The sequence below is a fragment of the Branchiostoma floridae genome, chromosome 7 (assembly GCF_000003815.2).
Source record: "Branchiostoma floridae strain S238N-H82 chromosome 7, Bfl_VNyyK, whole genome shotgun sequence".
Taxonomy (NCBI): Eukaryota; Metazoa; Chordata; class Leptocardii; order Amphioxiformes; family Branchiostomatidae; genus Branchiostoma; species Branchiostoma floridae.
This window is the reverse complement of record NC_049985.1, coordinates 22,984,308-23,008,032: the sequence shown is the minus strand read 5'-3', so window position 1 is coordinate 23,008,032 and position 23,725 is coordinate 22,984,308. Positions and strand designations below refer to the sequence as shown.

General features: G+C 40.0%; 1 protein-coding gene across 4 annotated transcripts in view; it reads right to left on the bottom strand.

Annotated features, from left to right (window-relative positions):
* Positions 1-23,725, bottom strand: part of LOC118419765 (glycine receptor subunit alpha-2-like) — a 78,875-nt gene that overhangs the window by 18,862 nt on the left and 36,288 nt on the right. For all 4 annotated transcript variants that reach the window (XM_035826348.1, XM_035826346.1, XM_035826349.1 and 1 more), the window contains 2 exons: positions 12,446-12,531; positions 11,782-11,916 (listed from right to left, as the gene is read on the bottom strand). In XM_035826348.1, coding sequence (XP_035682241.1) covers positions 11,782-11,916; positions 12,446-12,531 — 221 coding nt within the window. The remainder of the gene's footprint in view (positions 1-11,781; positions 11,917-12,445; positions 12,532-23,725) is intronic.

Genomic DNA, 23,725 nt, shown 5'->3' with positions numbered 1-23,725 from the left:
TGCCACGGGCAAGGTTTTCTTAAAGAAGCGTAAGACTCTGCGTTTCAAGGGAGTTGTATATAATCAGTAATCTCCAAGCAGATTCTACGGTAGCATAAGATGAAGAAAGACTGAATGCAGCTACACGACTCTTCAAAGACTGTAGAGACAGAATGCAGTGGATGATGATGATTATGATGATGTTAAGATCAAAAGCTAGCAAAGGAGTGTAGCAGGCCTATACGAGCGTTCATTGTCCACGTTTAATTGCCAAGTTTCTGATATTAGCTTAGGCTACCGTAGGATCTGCAAGGAGATTACATAACCAGTGGCAACAACAGGTGTGCTTCAACAACCAGGTTATTCATGAATAGGAATTTCATACTTGTAGCATTATAAAGATAGAGGGAAGGTGAACATTATCAGAAGTAAATCATGCAAATGAGTGTCATATGTACAAGCTTGAAGAAACATGGAAGTAGGCGTCTTTGCTATGATATGACCTTTATGATGAAATATCAAATCTGCTTGATGGAAACTACATTTTGTTGGTATGTGATGTGTATTATACCTGCGAGTTACAAACTGACGCTTAAAGTTACTTTGAGGCGGAGGGGAGGAGGTATTATTGAAACTCGTCCAGAAGATTCACTATCAACTATTACCTTAAGTTTGTAAAACTATGTCAAAAGGCAAATGGGGCAAAACGCGGTAGTATACAACAGGGAAGGAAAATGAAATATAAGAATAAATACAAAGCGACATGAAAAATATACTGAATTCATTTCAAGGGTTTGACGTATTTTTGCATGCATTTGGGAGATGCGTTATTACAAATAATCGGATTGAACGACTTAAACAAGATTCTCAAGAGGGGAGTTTTTGTTGATCGGAAAAGTGTGAAATGCTGGGACTTTTCTGTAAAGCTATGCTTCTTTCGTCAACGTATTGCAGACATGACAGATAAAATGTAGTTCTTGTTCTAATTATGCATTTTTTCTCGTCTAGCAGTGACTATTCTATGCATTTGCCAAGATCAGCTTCCGCAAGGAATGCAAATGTACAATGCCAATGCTGCGCTTGCTTTGAAACTCAGTCTATGTTTCCACCAGTTTGCTTGAATCTGATTTTACCATTGGGCGAATAGCTGAAAATAGTAGTCGAACTTTAAACAACGCTTCCCCTTCATCTTATGTGTAACTGAAATATCTGCTGATTCACTATCATTTCGAATTTGCATCAGAGAGCTAGTGAAGCATTTTTTTGTTTATAAGCGGCTTTATTGAATAAAGACATTGGTAGATTGCAAAATCATGTAGTAACCCTCCCACCGCAATCTAGAGCTGATGCCGTAGTGAGATTTGATATTTCAGATTACAGACCTGGTGGGTACTTAGAAATGGATTTTTTATCCATCAGTAACAACAGGGGAACGTGAACAGTGCCGCCGTGTAGTGTAACTGTAGGGTGTTTGACTCAAAGCCAAGTTATCCTAGGTTTGAGTCCCCTGGTATGCTCAGACGCTGTGCCCTTGAGAAAGGCACTTAAAACGACTTTCCTTATACCCCCTTTCCACTAGGACGGCGCTCTCGCGGCGCTCTCTCTGTGATCTAAAATTTGACAGATCGCTCAACGAATTGCACATGTTGTATGATATACCCAGTATGAAATCAAAGGTTACACATATCCTATTTAGGTCGCAGTGGGAGCACAGCGTGGTCGCCGTCTAGTGGAAAGGGGGCATAACTTCACTCAGGTTAGCGGTTGTACCTAGCTGCGGTCAGGGATGTCCCTCGGATAGGACGTTAAATGGAGGGACCATGTCTGAGGAGAGTATCTTAAAGTGTAGGGGTCCTTCAAGGTGTGAGTGAATCAATTAATCTGTCTAGATATGCAGTTTGTACTGTTCAGTACAAAGCTAGTGTATTATGCTATGGGGCGGTCGACTGTGTATGCAATAGAGACAAGCACAAGAAACAAGCTACGAGGGATTGAAAAGATAGATGCGATCGATTGAAAGGTTTTGGATGTCTCCATACATATTAGGGACGTGTTCCTAAAAACGTAGCCTCCGGTACAAGTACATGAATTGGTTACAGAGATTTTGGTTCAGATCCAGACCGGTACCTGTTCCTTGATGACTTGACAAATTAACATCATGCAAAATGTACTACGTTATGTACCTTTTAGTACTGACAAAACAATAATGAACTATTTAATTTTGACAATGCTTCAATGCAAAGCTTCAATGACAACAGAAGTGGTGTGTGTCCATAGCCTAAAGTTTCACCAGAGGACTTACATAATGGCACTGATTTCAAATAAACGCAAGCGCTAAATTCGTCTTTTTAAGCGTTAAAATGTCGTCTTTAATAACAAGTAGATATTTGAGTGGTATAACTTTATGAAGGTACAGTACCCGGTATATCGAAATCCGGTGGTTAGGGGCGAGGGTTCTGTACCGAAATGATTTTGCGGTAATGTACCGGTACCGGTTTGAATATTACACAGTGTAAATTCATACAGGTAAAGTATAATCTCCAAGCAGATTCCTCCGGTGGTATAAAGGAGGAACATAAGCTGGGGAAGGACTTCAGCCGGCAGAGGGGTAAAGTCCTTCCCCATCTTATGTTACTGTTTTATGCCACCGGAGGAATCTGCTTGGAGATTAGGTAAAGTACCCGCTACATCGAGATCCGGTACTTGGACCTGTACCAAAGTAAATTTCGCAGTATTGTACCCGTACACGGTTCCGGTACGCATCCCTACAGTCTATACTCATCAATGAGATCAGACAATGTCAGGCTCTAGTCGCTTGATAAGAACGTGTGTGCGCGAACATTGATTTCTGCAGCGGTAGAATTCCGCGCGCTGAGAAGTATTGTGGCACACTTTCATCCGTTATTTGGACCTGTACCAAAGCGAATATCGCGGTACTGTACCCGTATATAGTTACGGTACGCATCGCTACAGTCCATTCTCATCAGCGAGATCAGACAATGTCAGGCTCTAGTCGCTTGATAAGCGCGTGTGTGCGCGAACATTGATTTCTGCAGCGGTAGAATTCCGCGCGCTGAGAAGTATTGTGGCAAACTTTCATCCGTTATTTGGACCTGTACCAAAGTAAATATCGCGGTACTGTACCTGTACACGGTTCCGGTACGCATCCCTACAGCCTATTCTCATCAGCGAGATCAGACAATGTCAGGCTCTAGTCGCTTGATAAGAACGTGTGTGCGCGAACATTGATTTTTGTAGCGGTAGAATTCCGGGCTCTGAGAAGTATTGTGGCACACTTTCATCCGTTATTTGGACCTGTACCAAAGCGAATATCGCGGTACTGTACCCGTACACAGTTACGGTACGCATCGCTACAGTCCATTCTCATCAGCGAGATCAGACAATGTCAGGCTCTAGTCGCTTGATAAGCGCGTGTGTGCGCGATCATTGATTTTTGTAGCGGTAGTGAGAGGTATTGTGACAAACTTTCATCCGTTATTTGGACCTGTACCAAACCGAATTTCGCGGTACTGTACCCGTACACAGTTCCGGTACGCATCCCTACAGTCTATACTCATCAGTGAGATCAGACAATGTCAGGCTCTAGTCGCTTGATAAGCGCGTGTGTGTGCGATCATTGATTTTTGTAGCATTAGAATCCCGCGCGCTGAGAGGTATTGTGGCACGCTTTCGTGCACAAACTTCCCCGGTCAATATGTGGTAATATAGCCCATCTGAGGAGAGATAATGCGATCGATGCAGGAACGGGCCCCGCAGACCCAAAAATGAGACAGACGTGATTTATTCTTCACATCAGCTGGGTGACCGGAAAGTGTTTCGATTACGTCAGTTTCAGGCGAGCCAAATCGCCGAGTAAATGAGTATCTACATATTTTTACATGTAGATGTACATATGTACGTCTTGTATCACTGTACTGTATACACTGAGGGCTAATAAGTGAAACGTTACTAATTTTTTTCTAATTAGGCCAAAGAAAAAAAAATGAAGTGTTTTCAGTTACCTATAAAACATTTTCTCGATTTTTTTATTTTATTATTTACTTTTTTTTTAAATTTTGGTCTGACTTATTCAATATGCACAGTTCGACCATGCTGAAATATATCACGATACTGATATTTTTAACATCATATTTCAATTCCACTGTTATCCGGAGTTTTTTTCTATGAAGCAGAAATGATGGGACTCGTCATACAAATCCACTTTTAGTCGCTGTGCGCGGTCGTTCACCGATCACCATCCAATAGGCCAATGGAATGGGTTCTTAGTACACATTAACGATATCTTCATCCAACGTCTATGAAACAGTAGCTCCTATTGGTTGGCGTTTTTGCTTGGTAGACACAATGAATTATGGAGTCACTGAAACGATGTTATGTCTGACGCAAGCATGTGTCTCAAAATTGGGTTATTTAGTCGAAGTCACAAGCCCAGATGGATTGGTATACAACTTTACGTCTTGATTTCCCGGCAATTTAATCTAGGATGGGTCACAAGTGCTAATTAGCATAATCACGTCATTTGTAATGGTATGTCGCGAAAACGATTGGATAAGAGACACGGGATCATCTCAAAAGTTCCGTGAGTTCCAAGTCGCAAACAAAGATGGATTGGTATTATATAACTTTACGTCTTGATTTCCCGGCAATTTAATCTAGGGTAGGCCGCATGTGCTAATTAGCATAATCACGCCATTTGTACTGATATGTCGCGAGAACAATTGTGTATGAGACACGGGGTCATCTCAAAAGTTCTCTGAGTTACAAGTCGCAAGCCCAGATGCCATCATAGCTATACTTTTATGTCTTGATTTTCCAGCGAATTAATCTAGGGTAGGTTACAAGTGCCCATTACCATAATCACGCCATTTGTAGACACGGGGTCGTCTCAAAAGTTCCAATTCTGTGTCTACTACCAAAGGTCAAAGCTTTGCTCTTTTGTTTCGTTAGCCCAGGTCCTTGTATTGGCTAGTGACGCTTGGGTCAGCAGGTTTCCTTGGTGTCTTGATTGTTAGCCTTTAACGTGCTCAAGGCACCTCCTCCAACTCGGTACCCCCATTTACGTCCCTTCCAAATGCTCCGTGCAAAGAATTGAACCAGTGTCTACCAGTTAACAACTAATTTGGACCGGTGGTCGACCAGAAGCTCGAAAACTATTGTGAGGTCATTACCAATTGGGCTGCAGTGACATCCCTACAAAGCTTTGCATCGTTTGCGTTGAATATTGTAGTTTGTAAACGTGTAAAGTTTCATTTTATCAGTATTTTACATCATGCAGAACTACTTGTTCAGCGACAATGAGCACAGCAGTGGGCAGCTTGCCCAGTTCGACTCTTTGCCTCAGGTGTTGTAGCGAACTGTACAACTGGAAACAATTTGGCGCTGCGCTTATAATGGCGTTGATTGGCAGATATGCAACCTCTCTAACATTCACGATGCTAAACCAGATGCTACTGTAGTTATAGAATGCAAATTGACAGACCATCTAATCACCTTCTGCTCTAAAGGTAATGAGACTTAAAACCTCAGAGCATCAGATTTCAAAATTACAACTATTGAAACTAATGCCATAGATAATAGAAAAACAAAAAAAGACGTTTCGAATATATATACAGGAGGAATTATATATGGTAGTATTTTGAGAGTTTTGGTTAAGTCTTTTTTGGTGAAATATGCAGTTGGTGATATTGTCAACTGTGTGGTGTGAGATTTCATATACAGGCCTTTATGCTTTTCTGAGTGAATGGAATATATGTTCAAACCTAAAATTGACGACGGTGCTTATGAATTAAGTTTGTTGGCACAAGTGTACTGTTACTGTGATTGTTATAATTTCCACACCTGAATAAAAAAATCTAAAAACGTAGCATTTGCAAGCAAATGCATCATGTTTGTCGTCACACGGTCTAGCATAGCGCCTGTCAATCATCATTTTCAAAACATATTCATACATATTGGTCCCAGCCCCTCAACTTTTGTCCTGCCACTTGCTACATTATGTAATCGAACACCACAGGGTGTCTGCTGTGCCTCAAGTAACCATGGTGACAGCGTCTGGCCAAGTTCATTGTACTAATTTGTTTGAAACAGAAGAAGAAAACGAAGAGGAAGAAAAAAATGTAGAAAATGATACATTTCCCTTCGGTGAATGCAAAAAAAAAAGTACAAACATAAAACTCTACGAAACAAAGTTTTCAGACACTTTAACCAGTAGGTAAATTGTATTGGTCTCATCTTTGGCAAAATAACACGACCACATACAAGAATAGTCTAACGGGACCGAAACACTGATTATAGGACGTACAACTCAGGAAATTGGGAGCCCAACTCGTGATGTTGTGTCTCCCTCAGGTCACCCTCTAATCATCCACCAATTTTCCTGGAAGTCACGTTCGTACAAAACTAAGGCTTCTACACACGTTCCTTTGCGTGGTGTCGTTTGAGTAGGCGGTAATGAACGCGAATGCGTTGGATGTGAAGTTTGGAATGTTTCGTTATGGATGCCCATGAACCCTACAAGGCGTGCGTTATCAAGACTTAACTTTATTCTGGTCACTACCTGTTATTCCAGTCACTCTCTCCATTCCAATGGGAGAGAAAGATATAACTACAAGGAAAGAGTTTGGAGACTGCATAAGTTGATATTTCATTTACACTGGAATCAGTAGGAATCAAGCAGAATCGGAGCCGGAATGAAGAATTTGCAAAATCCGTGCCATATTCGGGTGGGAATCCGAAATGCTGCTAATTATAACCTCTTCACACGAGAGGCGGAATAAGCCGGAATGCCATCTGAATGAAAATTTTTGTATATTTCTCGGTATTTGCAGTACATTCTAGAAATTCTCCATACCCCAGATCAGAATGTTTTGAATAATTTCGGAATGCTTTAGAATTCGGTCGTACTGCAGTTAAATTAGTTATCATTGAATGTCGTTCGATATTTCTCCACTTCAAATGCACCTGGAAGGTTTTGAACATGGCAAAAACATTTGGAACGGCCACATAAATCTGGAATGAACTGAGAGTTTCTAGATTACTTTATACGAATCCCAAGACATTTCATGGAGGTTAAAAAACCCTTGAATTTTTACGAGGACATGGTACGAGGCCATTTAGTCTTCGGACTACCTCCTTGTACTTGACATTGTGTGTGTTTAAATAAACCAGTTCTCTCTCTCTCTTCTTGTGATATTGGAATTCAGACCACTAGAAAACGTTGCCGAAGACATCCCAATAAGCTCCCGGTGGACGTAATTACGGTACCGCGAGGAGAATCCATTCATCACGGGGTCTCTGTGACGCCGACTGATCTGTAATGTGGATTACCATCACTACCATGTCTAGTTCATTAGTCGGAATACGACTCGATACAAGTTATTTAGGAGGATGGGTTGCAAGTGCAGGCGAAGGTTTCTAAATAAGGGGGAGGGTAGTTCAATAATCCTGAATCAGACGTCTGTCACTGGTACCATGGTTACTGGTAAAGTAGCAAGTGGTAGGACAGAGGTGGAGGGGCTGGTCAGCATATGTTTAAACGTGTTTGAGTAACAATAAGCAGATCAGTACTGGTCGATAAGGAGTCAGATGGATGACGGTTGAGACACAAAGATTTACCGGTTTCGACTTTTGTTCAAAAGTCTTTTATTCAAAGGTCTTCATCAGAATTAATGGGTTGTAAGTACAAGCGAACCTTTGCAAATAAGGGGAAGGGCTAAACGCATGTTACCTATGTTTTCTTCCTTCACAGAAAGGCAATATGTTGTTGTACTTTGTCCCGCCATCTTTTTCTTCTGTGTAAAAAATGAGGTCAATAAACCTGTACCAGACGGCTGTTACCATTATGGTTTCAGGTTAAGTAGTAGAAAACCTGTGTTGTTCGATAACGTTCGAGCAAGTTGTAGCAAGTGGGAGGACAGAGGGACTGGTCAGCATATATCTAAATGTGTTTGAGTAACAATAAGCAGATTAGTACTGCTAGGCCATATGTTGATAAACATTACGCATTTGCTCCCAAATTTACCCTTCTAGTTATGTTTATTATCTATGTAGTCTCACAATAAAGAGAAGACGGGACAACATTTCCAATTTTTTTTTCTTGCAACATATGAACTCCGTTGAACTGAATCACACTATACAGCCTGGAGTTATGCCGTCAACGCGCTCACAACTTTTATCGATTTGATTTCAAATACAGCGATGCCAAAATGGACCCCATTGCAAGGGGCAATGTATGTCTACCTATCAAAAGTGTTTTATGCAAACAATACTATAGCTTGTCTAATACAAGTCATGTCATCAATGAACGTAGACCTTTAGAAGCAGATAAGAGTGTCACCTTGGGATTGGGTATGCGACACATTATGAGCGGTAAAATAGACGAATTCTGACAGGCATGCCATTTTGCAGACATTACGCCGTCAACAAACCGTTCTGCGAAAATAGGATCCGTTCTGAGGCTTTCCGTTATTCATCGACCGCGAGACAAACGACTAATAAAGCGGCGTCTGAAGCCTTCATTCCCGCGTGTATCTGATAGAAAATTGCGCTGTAAATAGGAAGACGCGCCACAGCGAGAATTGTATCTCATAAGGGATATTTACAGTTAAGAAAATTGGAATGGGTTTGTGATATTCCGAGTCAAAATTGTCATGTGTTGTGGTATGCTTTCTACGTACATACGGGCTTCATTCTGTTCCTTATACGGGATATTTACAGTTAAGAAAATTGGAATGGGGTTGAGATATTCCGAGTCGGATATGTCGTGTGTTGAGGTATGATTTGTACGTACCTACGGGCTTCAAATCGATGGGGAGCTTTGTCAAACATGACCACAAGGAAATCGTACATCAAACCGTCCCAAAGGTACCTTCCCACAGGAATCGGAATGAGCCGGAATGTTGTCTAAATAAGATTCTTTGTATATTGTTAGTAATTCGTAGTGTATTCGATTGGCTGTCATTTTGGAATTTTGTTATACATGGCTACATTCATAGATCGCGCTGTTTGATACCAGGTATGTCTACTAATGAAACCAAAGCATACTATCACAAAGGACTCCAAAATATACCAAGTGCTAAACAAAGCAACATACTTTTCAAAGCTTGGTACTATGTTTTTTTCCCCTGTAACTGGTGATGCATGACATGTTGTTGTAAAGCATTTTACTCAACTTTCCTCACTTCACTCAGGTAGAATTGAGTACATAACTTCAATTAGGGCCTCTAAATGGAGGTCTTCTTCTTCTTTCTTTATACGTGCTTAACCTCATTAGGCTGAGGACTCCAGGCACGGTACGTAAGACGTACACAAGACTGTAAGTTTTTGATCCACTCACACCGCACCATCGCACGTGTGGAGGTTCTTTAACGTGCCTGGGGTATAGCTTTCCCAGACACGGGACCTCCATTTAACGTCCTATCCGAGGGACGGCCCTAGTCAAAGCTAGGTACTCAATGACATTCTCACTTGAGTAAAGTGAAGAAAGCCGTGTAAAGTGCCTTTCCCAAGGGCACAAGATTGGTGACACGGAGCCGGATTCGAACCCGAGACCTCTCGGTCCCGAGACAAACACGCTGCCTCTGCGCCACGCGATCTCACGTAAAATGGACGTGTTTAAGAACGACACCTTAAGCTGGTAAAAGAACCCACCACACTTATCTAAAAGGGCTGAAGTCTTTTCTGGTGTGAGTGGATCAAATAAACCTGTCAGGATATGCATCTGTACAAACCGAAAACCGTGAGGCGGTTTACTGACTACACAATGCAGACACAAATGCAGACAACTCATATATATTTCTGAACACGTAAAGATACAATTTTGCTAAACCAAGTCCAAGTTCAGATCATATATCACTGTGAGGACCTAAGACACAAAGACGTCGTTTTAAATTCCCCCTTTGGAATAGGGAAAAATAGGGGTCTTAAGAGATCTGCAGTTATTTAAATGGGTTCAATTCTCACGCAGTCACGGTCGCCGCTTAACGGCAAGATTAACAAGCAATGGTGCGTAACTTAACCCGAAGGGCAGTAAACTAGGCGAATTGTATGCATCCCCATGCATGGGGACTTATGAATACCTCTCGGTGGTAACGCCGTAATAGTTAGCCACTTGGTCCTGTCAGCAAGGCAGGCTTTAGCCTCCGCGACAGCACCTTCGATCGATTTCTAGTATTCGACCGGATTTCGTGGACTCCGTAGGGAGGTTGGGATGGCTTTTGGTTAAGAACAATGCAAGGCCACATGTATTCATCTGTGTTATGCATTCATACGGCTTTTGAGAAGGAATCGTTTTCGCAGGGGGTTGTTAGATAGGCTTGGCAAAGAGGGTTTGAAGGAGGGCACATGGAACAAACTATGGATTTTATCTATGTATCTAATAGTATGTAGCTTAGTAGCAAGCGCACACACAAACAAAGTTTTAACATACACACGTATTTTTATGTAAAGAGATAGTAGGGGAGAGAGGGATGAAGGGGGAGGAGAGGAGAGGAGGCAGAGGAAAAGGGAGAGAAAGAGAGAGAGAGAGAACTTCGTCATCGTTCGCGTTTGAGTGCTCGCGTTTGAGTGCTCAGCTTGGAGTGCAAACGATAGAAACAGGTCCAAGAAAGTAATTACCGACGAAGTTAACCGACAACGAAGGCTGATTCGGACCACTTGTTTTTGGTACGTACTTTCTTCCGATCGATGCCCAGTCTAAGTGCAAGCCCAGCGAATCGAACGTTGGTGTCACCTAGTCTGACAGGTACCTCGAATTGGGAGCTCATTTATATTGGAATGTCGTTAATAAAAATGCACTATCCGTACGTAGGGTAGACTCTTTGCTCGTTACAGTTGTAAGTATTGGTCAGAAAGGTCCAATGCAGTTAGGGCAAGGTTCTCTTCGGAGAATGATGTGCCAACGTAGCTTTTTAACGTTATCTATCACCCTAAGAAGCTATGTTTATATGTAAAAGCAATGTCGCTATGTGTAAGCAATGGTACGAATGTATTCACCTAGCGTTGCCCTTTCAAGGTCCTAGTCATGACTGAATGTATGGCTGAATGAATGGATGGATTTACAAAGGATATCATGGCATTGCAGCTAAATCTCATTATACTTTCAATACTGGACATGTGATCAGTCAGACTCCTGAATAGAGTTTCTGTGTTCTTGCAAACAATTTATAACGTTATGAAAGGGACAACAGCTAGATAATGTACAAAATAATGTCCCCTCATTAAGTAATTGACGCTAATATAGGTCTATTGTGTCATAGATCTACTTTATACTTCGCACCACAGGGCTTAAAACCTCCTCAGTTGTGGACAACTTGTTTAATCCTGAATGTTTACCTTCACGAAAGAGAAACATAATACTTTCTGTTTTATCTTGCAATGTCTAAAAACATTAAGTGGATGACATGGCACGTACGGCTGTAACCATCAATTTACTGGTAAAGAAAGTAGCGGGTGGTATTCGATTCCATATTGTAGTAAGTGGCAGGACACGGGCTGGTCAGTATATGTACATATAAATGTACCCGAGTGAGAATGAATGGATCTTTTTAGGCTAGACCATGTGAAGGCAAAGTATGACGTTTGTTTTAGAAAATATATTGTTTCCTTTCCGGTTTATTCTTGCGTTTAGCTAATATTTTCTATTTGTATGCGGGATACAGCTCTATAATGATTCCATTAGGTTAAATCTTAATTCATGTAAACTGTTACAGGGACCCTTTTAGAATTCATGTTAAATCGATCCATATCGATCTTGTGAACTGTAACACTTGTTTATTCACTCACCTGTGTTGTAGGTCTTATCACATCGCGTCAGCGTGTATCCTTCCACCTTGAACTGGGGGAGTTCCAGATCTTCTGACAGTTGGACCGGGTTGTCATTCTTCCATCTAAAATTCAAGTCCGACGTGCTGTACCCAACTGGAAACAAAGTAATGAATACCTGTCATTATCTCTCATTATCTTTAATGGAAGTATGTCTTTCTTGATAGAAAAATTCAGTCCATCTTACTGTATGTTTATTAACGCGCAAGTGTTTGTCTATTGAAATACCTCTGTCACATTGCGCGAAAATCGGACGATATGAGTCTGCGGCAATTGCCCAGACCTCGCTTATAATAATCACTTTATTGCACAACAAGTGTACAAGGTACAAAGTATGGCTTATATGTGACAGGGACGGTTTTCAGGTGAAACATACGCGCAACCCTTTGCCGATCTAAAATATGGCCGATCTTCCATCGATACGCCCGAAGATCGTGAATAATGTAACAGGGGTATAAAGCTATTCCTAGACCGATCCCATAACTTCGCCCACCCACGTCAAAAAGTAAAAACACAGGATAGAAACATGAAAATTCAAATCTGTGACGGTTATGTAGCCACCCCCTTATTGGTCGAACTGCTAATTGACGGGCGGTCAGGGTCGGTTTGTCATTGGTAAACTTACAGCTTTCCAGCTGCATGTTGCATTGCTGCCGATCCATCGGGAACCTCTGTAGTCTCATGGGGCAGGCAAGTGTCAACGTCAGTCTAGGGAAAGAGAAAAAAGTAAACAATTACTGTTGTAACATTTACACCACTGTACTGTGCAATAGCACAGAAAAAATCACCAAACTATACAATTGAGTTGCAGTTCGAAAGGAAATCGTACTTCTAGCAATGCTGTCAAGTGTAATGTACAAATATAATTTGATCATTGATTCCTGCAACAATTGCAAAGTCACCCATCAACAGGTTTTTAGAATTATGATGATGCCAAGCAAATAAACAACACACACAAACATTGAAGCTCCACTGCAGTACCATAGGAGACTATCAAGAGGTAACATTTTGAAATTGACATTGATCATGAATATCCACCCACAGTTTCTCGAGTAATACTGTTTGCATACAAACACACATACATCTACAGCCGTGTCACTATAGCAAAACCGAAAACGTAACCTTCTTGGCGAGCACAATGACTCGAAACAAAATAGTCTTCTTGTCTGGTGCGGAAAATCAACAATAGTGGAATTAGGTTAGATGCTGACACTGGCAAGAAGAATCTGTTTTACTGCGTAGAATCCTGTTGAAGAATCTTCACAATCTTATCCGGCTTTTCCGTACGTACCAGCGATTAGTTTTATAGTTATTTTTTTCGCCCTGGGATCAGACAATATCTCCTCCTGATAATAAATCTTGTACACCCCATGCATACCTTAAGGTTAAAGTATACTATTCGTAATTTTCGTACATTTCTATAGTGACTTTCTAAGTTATTATTCTATCATATCTAATAGCAACTGTCATTGCAGCAACTTCGAAAGATTCTAGCAAAACTGACTTAAATTTCTTGTTCAAAAAGGTACATATCAGGACAGATTGTATTTGTCACTCTCACACCCTGCCCCCACTCTTTTCGATAAGTGTTCTTTAACGTGCTCGAGTTGTGTTATCTTCAAGCATGGGCCGGGACCCCCATTTAAAGTCATATCTGAGGGACTTTCCCAAACAAAGCTAGGTACTCATATAGTAAGGCTCTTAAAAAACACAACCAACTCTCGCGAGAACTTGGTCTCTCCGTGATCAAGATGGACTGATAGCCATCGAAAATTTGAAGGTACGTTTGTCTGTGCAGGTAGTCATTGATTGATAAAAATCCTATTGCCTGTTTACACACGTGACTGATGGATCTCTTTAATGGCAACCAGAGTTGTACTCACTTTCAACGTTTCGATGTCTATCAGACACCATCATCAGGGTTAGAAAACTAGGTAGTCATTTTCACATCCCTACCTGTCCCAAGGACAAAACTTTGTCTCATGTTAATTAGGAGATTTAACCCAAGGATCTTTGGGTCCTGGGCCAAACGTCTATGCAAAAATGACGCCACAGACTCAAGTCAATTTAGATGTTTTGGGAAATTTGCAAAGAGACACATTTTGCAGACATATTTGTTTATCCCAAGGGTAAACCTAATTGGACTTGTCTCTACATAAATCAAATATCAGATATTCCCCGTGTGTCAGTGTCTTACATTAAAAACGAAAGAGACAGAAAGCTTCCCATAACAGTCTGAAACAATCTTGCATGGCGGCGGCGATAAGAAGTTTAACTCAGGTCATAGGCCTCCACCTGTCTGTAGACTGTCGGAATCAAATCGCCTTAACCCTATCCAGACTGGGGTGATGAGGGGCTAAAAGTGCCTGCGCTAAATTTGACGTTGTATAGCTCCCAAACGGCTTGTGCTAGAGCAATCAAACTTGGTGACTTTGACCTTAGATATTGTTGGCAACAATTTATGAAAAATAGAACAAGTTTATGATTTTTTGTGTTGCCATGGCAACGGATTTCTGAAAGGCATAATTTACAAAAATCACTAATTTTGGTAATTCTTACAATGGGATTTTAAGATATTCTTGCTAAACTTCATATATCTTTATAAATCTAACATATTTTAGTGTAACATCTATAATTAAATGAATGAAATGCCAAAAAAAGCCCAGTCTGGATAGGGTTAAACTGCGTGGCGTCTATGATATAACGTTAGCTCTGCCCTGTGATGCTTCGTGTTTCGACAGATAAGGATTACACTGACAACTAGGATTACCCCCCTGTGGTATTGTATGCAGGTATGTTTGCATTCTGCGAGTCCCTAGGGTCGAAGTCGTGTCACGGTGGTACAGATCGTTTAGTCCGTGTCACATTGAGTACCCGTGCGATAAGAATTTCCTCTAGCATACATTTCCATGCGGCTTGTCAGATTGAATAATGTGGTTACTTCGTATCGCATCCTCAGCTCGTTAGCGCATTGTTCACAAAGGATGGATCCTGGCGCCAACGGGGAAACGTGGAACGAGGGAATGCTGAGAAGGCTGACAAAAATAATGCACATCTCAAAATAGCTCGCAGCAGGAGATTTCTTTATGCAAATACTACAATCATCGTCTGTTCCTCACAAATCAATCGACTGTACCCCAGCAAGACAAAAAAAAAGGTAAAGAGGTAAAGATACACCGAAGATACATCGCAAATTGTAACTACCCACATCGAACTATTGTATTTGGTCGATTGTGTGTGTGTGTGTTCCTGTGTGTCCGTATTTGAGACCAGCATAACGATAGAACCTCTACATGGATTGTTATGATATAAACATGTAAAAAGGGTTGAAAAAACTAAGGTTAATGTTGATTGTGCCCCCCCCCCCACCGATAGTTTGTGACTGTCGCAGAATCTCCCTGTACAATATGGTCTTGATTTTTGTGGCAGCTTTTGATTAATGAAATATGTGGTTTGGGCTTTATATCCCCTAGCATCTTTTTCTGTAACTGCAGTGGCGTTTTTGTTGAAATATCAAAAGGAAGATAACTGAACAAAGGCATGACACATTTCTTTGATAATCTAGTTTGGAAATGTTTTAGGTTGAGATGCATTGTATATGCACATGTTAAGCAATTTTACTTAGTAAGTGAAATTTCAAGAGTCTCTACATACATTTGTTTTGTAGTTTGTAGATAATTAAAGCTGCTTTATAAGCTATACTGGATTAGGTGTATTTCATTTCATTTTCAGTCAGCAGCTCTTGACCTAAACCTTGTCAGAAACACTCTATAAATGATATGGTAATTTACTGGCCTGACAAGCACAGGAAACCTAGGTTCAATAACAGGTACATGCATCATGCACCAATTAATTAGCCTTTATAGCTCAGGGTAATTAATCATTTCGTTGGATTTGCAGTGTCATAGTCGAAGCGAAGGAAAATCAAATACAGTCATTGACGCAATGTCGTCAGCATTTTGGTATGTGAATAGCTCAATCAACTTCAGTTCATAATTTATGCATGATATAGAAAACTAGGTAATAAAACATGACTTGTGTTCATGTGTTGATGGTGATAATATTTACATGGAATCAAGCAAGTATTTGATCATCAAGATAGTATTTCATTATTAATAAAAAGTAAGTTATAAATCTAGATAAGTATCTACTTACACCTCTTAGTTTGTAAACAATACATCTAGTACCCCAATGTTAAAACTTGGAAAAAAATAGAAAAATAAAATGGATGCAAAATAAGAAAGGTGCACGGCACATATCCACAAATTCAATTCAAATCCGTTAGAATATTCAGGAGCGTAGAGAATCATGCTCCCCCAGGAAAATGTTACAAATATTTTGGGGTCTCAAAAATGAGGCTTTGAATAGAAACCATGGCACAAAATCTTATCTTCATGCACCTTCGTAATGCTTGCCTTTTTTATGAAAGTATACTTTACTTGTGCTTTAAGTTTGCTTAAAGATAGTTTTTAAACTAAAACCGTTAAAAATCGTAAGTTATACAATCAATTATATGTTCATGTACATGTACAATGTAATTCAGGACGCAGGTAGCCTGAATAGTTAGACTTGAGCCAGGCTGTTTGAGGTAGATGATGGCAAAGAACAGGAAAAGAGTACTTTCTAACAGGTACAACAGGGGTTCCTAAGCATTTGCACGAACCCTATGAGATCTGTACAAACAAATATGTGATATCACTGCGAAAACGCACGAACCTTATGAAAACCACATGAATCACTATGCGAAAACGTACGGATCTTATGTGATTCGCATAAATCCCTATGTGACACACACTAACCTTATGCGATTTGCACGAACCTTATGCGAATGACGTAATATCACATGACCCGGTGGTGGTCGGCCAGTATCGCATAAGGTTCGTACGTTTTTGCACAGTGATTTTCATAAGGTTCGTGGGTTTTCGCAAAGCAATTCGTGCGTATCACATAATGTTGGTACGAATCTCCTATGGTTCGTGCAAATGCCTAGACACCCCTGTACAGCAACGTGTAGGATTTACATCCCTTCAAACCACGTGGACAATGACGGGTAAGTAATTGGGAACCAGCAAAGAAGTGAACCGCTCTGAATGGCCCATAAATCAGGTTCGCAACATAGAACAGCAGAATGGGAGAACTTTATGTTCCGACATCCAATTCACACCTTGGATGGGATATCACATTTTACGAGATTCGACAAGCAAATAAAGTCTTCACCGCGCCATTCAGGTGCAATGGAGGGCATTTTGTTCCAATAGTTGGCGGAAATATCCCCATCAAATTGAGATGTAGGCAGCGTATTATTTTTCATATTCCCTAGGGCGCGCTAGAAATGTCTGGGTGGTAATTCTTCCCCTGTGGTTATTACAAAAGTGAACACTTTTTATGGTACTTTATGCGGCGGAAGGATTGGAAACTGCAATGGATACAGGAGTAAATACCATAGGGTTGACCACGTCAATCTGTCTTACTATTCGGCTGTATATTATTCCGCAAAGGGCAGAGTTACCCGGAGCTGACCCTTCCAAGGGCATCTCTACCGTAAATCTGTTTGGAGAAGGTAGGCAATCTGTCTGGCGAAGCCGACGTATATGAAGTTCGCACTACCTTATGGCCTATGCAAAAGCCCAGTGTGCTATAGCCGTCTGACTTGGCAAAGGTTGAATCTTTTATTATGAATAGACTAGAAAACATGTGTTCGGATACACTTTGAGCACTTCATGTCCAGAACATCATTGTAGGATCTTTTAGGGCAAAGATTACAGTAACCAAGAAAAAAGCGCATCCTCGCTACCGATAAAATGCAGTTCCTTTTTAGGATGTAAATAGAGTTCGCACTACCTTATGGCCTATGCAGAAGCCTATGCTACAGCCACCTAACTCGGCAAAGGTTGATCCTTTATTATGAGTAGAAAGCATGATTTAAAGTAGGATACACTTTGAGCACTTCGTGACCAGAACACCCTTGTAGGGATCTTTGATGACAGACAAAGATTACAGTTACCAAGAAAAAGCACATCCTGGATACCAACAAAATGCAGTTCCTTCTAAGGATTATCGTTCAAATATCGATTTTACTTGTCCACTGCCAAGCAGTAGTGGATAGTAATTTTGGCATCGGATCTGTTTCACTGCACCGTTTCAATGCAGTGACTGGTAGTCACCGTTTCATAGTTCACCAGCGGCACTGGTGTGATTTATTTTGTTACACATGTAGGTTCATTGTAAGGCGAAGGCTATGTCTCTACGTCTTTGGTTTAATAATAAACATTGGGCTGATAACATTTTAGCCCCCCCCCCCATCCTCCGGTCCAAAATAACAACAATTGCAACGTTCTGGGTTCACCGCAATTTTCCTGGTTACCCTTTAGATTCGCAGCTTATTTCAGCCACAGTCACTACTTTCTATGCCATCGTATTACTATACTGGTAGTCTGATGGGCTTTCGTTGTTTGACAACTTGCCTTATTGCCCCTGCGAATCAACATATTAAGCTCCTGTATTTAAACAGCGGGAGAGGTGTTCATTCAATACACTCAGCCTTATTTTGCCTCCGAATTCTATTGTGGTATATTAGAATGGTCCAAACACTGACAAAAAAAGCGGTTGACTGGTGTCTAAAACGTCTGACCATATTCCATATTCTATGCAGGTGCTAGGGTAACTGTTACATTGTGTTAGCAACTTTGAATCACTCATCAAGTTGACCATGATTGCCAAAGTTGAATTGTTAAGCATAGCTATAAACCTGATAAATTTACTCCTATCGTTTGTTATGCGCTAGCAATGTCCATATGGTCAAGACAAATTCAATAAGGCATCGACCATTGGTGTTTTATTGGGAGCTCTGTACTATTAACGATCGAACAAATGTATTGCCGAATTAATGTGTGTTTGATGTGCAAACCCCTTGGGGGCATGCAAGGGCCTCAGATGTACCCTTTCCAGAGATACGTACCAAAAAATACAGTTATGTCATTATCACGGTAATAGTTTTATAGTATAATGTGATAAATATTGTTATTAAAACAACCAACAGGGTAGTAATGAAATCATGCTACTAAATCAGTCCCAATTGCACTGTAATTGTTTATTATCACTACCTGTAATGGAATTCTAAATTACAAGGCCGGATTATATCATCGCCATATTAGTATAATGTGTTTTCCTCTGTTACTGACCACAGAACAATACGTTTACAATGCGGTGTGGAGTGGAGGAGGGTGGGCTTTTTTGATGAAGTGTCGTCCATGGTATTGATTTAAAGGTGCGCGGATGGGGCAGAGAGTACGTGCCAGTATAGAGCAGGGTGGCGGGGTACGTGATGGGAGATTGCACACGTTTTGGTATATGTATTCTATAGCTGTGATTTTACCAATAATATTTCCAAAATATTTAAAAACTTTAAAAATATTTTCCAAACGAAGTTGTACCAAGCTACAAAAATCGGTCTCATAAATGTGTGACTTCGCAAACATATTGGTAGATAAACTCCGTAGCTAAGATTTTACCCATAACATTTCAAAATGTTTACATATTTTCCTACACGAAGACATACCAAGCTACAACTGGTAATTGCTTGGTCTCAGAAAATACACGTTGAAGGTTAAACATATATTAATAGATGAACTCCGTAGCTAATATTTCACCCATAATATTTCAAAATGTTTGAAACCCTTAACATATTTTTCTACGAAGTTATACCAATCTACAAATGGTAAAGTTTAATCTTGGTCTTGAAAAATGTATGAGGTTTCACACATATTGTTAGATGAAATCCATAGCTGTGATTTTACCAATAATATTTTCAATTTTTTTGAAAACCTTAACATAATATCCTACACAAAGTTTTACCAAGCTAAAAATGGTAGTATCTTGGCCTTGAAAAATGTATGAGGTTTCACACATATTAGTAGATGAAATCCATAGCTGTGATTTTACCAATAATATTTCAAATAGTTTGAAAACCTTAAGATAATAACCTACACGAAGTTATACCCAGCTACAAATGGCGATTCCTTGTAATTATCTTAGAGATTGTGGGAGATATAGCTGTGATTTTACCAATAATATTTCAAAATGTTTAAAACCCTTGACATTTTTTTTCTACACAAAGTTATACCAAGCTGCCAATGGTAATTCCTTGGTTTTGGAAAATGTGGGAGGTTGCACACTTATTGGTAGATGAAATGTGTATAGATTTTACCCATAACATGGCAACTGAAGAATATGTTAAAATACAGTGTAAAGGAAAGTATTGTCAATATTCTGAAAAACGTACGTTTTCCATTAACGTATGTATGTTTCTATAGCATTAATGAATTAGTTTTGATAATCCATGATACACAATGTGGACTAGCGCACGTTTGTTACAAACTAATAAAATAATAATAATCTTCTGTAACGTTATATTATATACAATTAGCATTAAATGTATGCTTTACTCGTAAAAGTCGCCTTTTTGCAATTACTGATAATTTATAACCTTTAAGTTATCTTACCAATAGACCAAGACCTTGGAAACATACCAAATGTGTACATTGTTACACACATTAGCACTGAGTCAGAAAAAGCATTACATCGGTTATAGGGTACTGTGAAACAGATGTACCATTACTGATGAGCCGCTAATGGTGGCCTCAAATGTAGCAAACTATGTATGTTTGTAAAAATGGTTCTCCACAGAAGACGTTTTTCATTATTCTTTGTCAGTGGTGGAGGCAAAATAATTGCTACTGTTCATATGGTTTTGTTCAGTGTTCATGAAATGCTTATATCTGTATCTGTATTTCTGGTATAACCGCCGGGGGAAACACGCAAGCACGCGGCACAACAGCAGCTGGTTATACCACATTGAACGACCTGTCACAACTAACCTTTGCACAATCTAAACACTGTTTGAATCTATGTAATGAGGATGCCCCTACTGTACTTGGTGGCAATGAGTTCCACTCTACGATAGTTTTTTCACAAAGCGAATTTTAAACACCCCGATGCTTGGTTGATGACTTGAAGGAATGTATGATTAACATCAGCATATGCAACTACCTATATCTTCATATATAACCCAGAAGAAATGTTAGTGGCAATGAGACCCCCTTAACTCATCAGACAATACCTTATGCACCATTCTCACTATGGGCAGCCCTTTCCTCCCACACTCGATAAATTTTAATATCTTTGACTATGTTTTCAATTTTATCAAAATGACCGGAAGATTTACTTAATCTGATTAGCCTTGTATGCGCTCTAGCCCGTTTTTGTTGTTAGTATTCTTGTTATTCTTACGTTGCGAAATGAAGTAGTTTATGTTCAAGTCATCTTAAGTTATACGTTTCGTTATAATCTCAATTTTTGATTGTCATTGTATTTAATATACAGAGCAGAAGACCTCCATAAGCTCATTGTGAGCTTCTTGTCCCATGCTCAAAAAATTAATGCGAATAAAATAAAATAAGAAATGTTAATTGTTTTTTCTGTACCCTAAAAATCAGTAGCACCAACGATACACTGCCCCAAAAGACCTTCCTTCGATGATGTGTGATGTTGATTACGCATCAGTCACCGTATAACAGACACTCTATGGACCCTGTGTCTATCCTGATAAATTCTACCGTGCCTTTGCCGCAAGTATGAGCGACCGATACATCACCAACCACAGTCGCACAGTCCCTTCAAACAAAATTCCAATTTTTCCTGTCATTTTTCTCAGTTACCGCTTCATCAGGAGAATATTGAAACATGATCCGCACAATGCAAGTATCTAATATGAAATTCCGATATCGCCTGCTCGGGACATTCATTTACATTAAACTCTGACAACCGAGAACTTGGTGCCGCTTGTTGGAGTGGAAATAATGAGAAATCTGAAGCCAGGCAAATCTTTAATCTGTTCTCTTTTAATCCTTGGAGCCGAGCCATTTATTACATGGAGTAAATTGCACCGATTTTAGTGGTTGGGGATGAAGTCTCGTAGGACACGCGGCAATGCCTCTAGAGGCATGTTTACGTGAAGTGAACGTGGAGAGGCTGAAGTAGGATTTGCCGGGATTTGTGACGGATGTTAGGACCACACAGGCCGCCTTTCTGATGCTGTCGTCTATCACGTTATGCACACGTTAAGGGTGACCCATTGCCTTGTAAAACTTCAACTGTTCAAGCACCACGGTGAGCTCATAGCAAAATTTCTGATCTACCGAAGAACTAGTTTACCTTCCATGTTTGACAACTTTACAAATTGTAAATCTTATGTTTGATATCGATCATAACTACTGCCTAGATGTTGCTCAATGTATCTTTAAGCTAAAAAATGAATTTTTAAGAAATCTGTGTGCTTTAGAAAACAGTTTTACTGCCATCACGCTGTGGCAAATTATACTGTTAAGAAAACTGCTTGCCTAGATGCGATTGTCAAGCATGTGCCCAAAGTTTAAACCTTAACTTACCTTGCTAATCATACTTCTAAATACAAGCTATACAACTAACGAAACATGATGCATTTCTACTACAGAATAAAGATAACCTATTTTAATGCTAGTCTAAGCTATACTAATCTGATTCACGAATGTCCCTCAAAGCAATGTCAATGGCCGTGTCTGAATTTTATAGTATAAACAAGGCCCGCTTCTAAACCCTCTTGATCCTCTTGTTTGTGTCACATAAATGTATGCATTGATACATGATTGTCTTCTGTGCCACAAATGCCAGACAATCCCAAGTCGACAATGTTCCAACTTTAGGCCAATAGATCTGACGATAGATTGATCAAAAACATTTTGGCCTCTCACAGTAGCGTGTCACATTAGAGTCTTCTGTGCCACAATTTTCACAAATGCCAGACGTTCCCAATTCGATAATGTTCCAACTTTAGGCCAATAGATCTGACAATAGATTGATCAAAAAACATTTTGGCCTCTCACGGTAGCGTGTCACCTTAGTGGAACATACCCGCAGAGTTGTCAGAAGATCTGTCACTCAATTGAGCGAAACAAACTCGGGCATCTCGGCTTAATGGTGACATGCGTGTATTAGCCATGTATCAATGATTCTCGACGCCTGGGGAAATACTTCGTACGCGGTGGAGGAGTTTTTGTGTTAATGCGATCAGACGTCGGGGCAGTGAAAAGCCTTTGCAAGGGTTTTAGAACGTCCCTTTGGATACCATGGTTATTCTTTGATGGGCACGAGGGAGTTGGACTAATATGGTGGTCATAAAAACAGCTAAGGGGGTATCCCTGTCAAAAGTGATCTTTAACAGGTAGTCGTTACAGTGGTATCATACACATATCTACTGGGATTAGTAAAATTGCAGTACCTACTTATAAACTAGGATCTCTAGAATTCGAATGTTTATGTCGCAAATAAGCATTGATATGTAAACACATATTACCTACCTTTTACAGATCAGTTTAACATGTATTTACTTTAACATCCATTCTAATTGTTGTTTTTGCCCTTTTCTTGTGACATAAACAAAAACATAGTAAGTAGATTTTTTAGGACGTGGGTGCATCATTTTACTGAGTCACTTATTCCCAGCACATAAAGTGAAAATAGAAAGTTTATGGATGGCTGTCACTCACTAAAATGATTCCACACATCAATTGAAAAATATTATACTGGGAGAACCGCAGAACTAAGCAATCGTCCATGCGCAACCGACACCTAGACGTTTATGACATGATGTGACTTTTGATATTTTGAAACTGATCCGTCACCATTTAACGTGGTTACGTGCTTGTCGCTGTTCAATATACGTGGAAATCAAGCTGTCAGTAAAGTTTAATGCACTACTGAATGTAGCTAGCACCTTACTGGAGTACAATGACCATACGTACTGATGCCATGGGACAATATAAGATTACTAGTTTTCTATATTCAAGCAGCACATAAGATCCATTCTAAT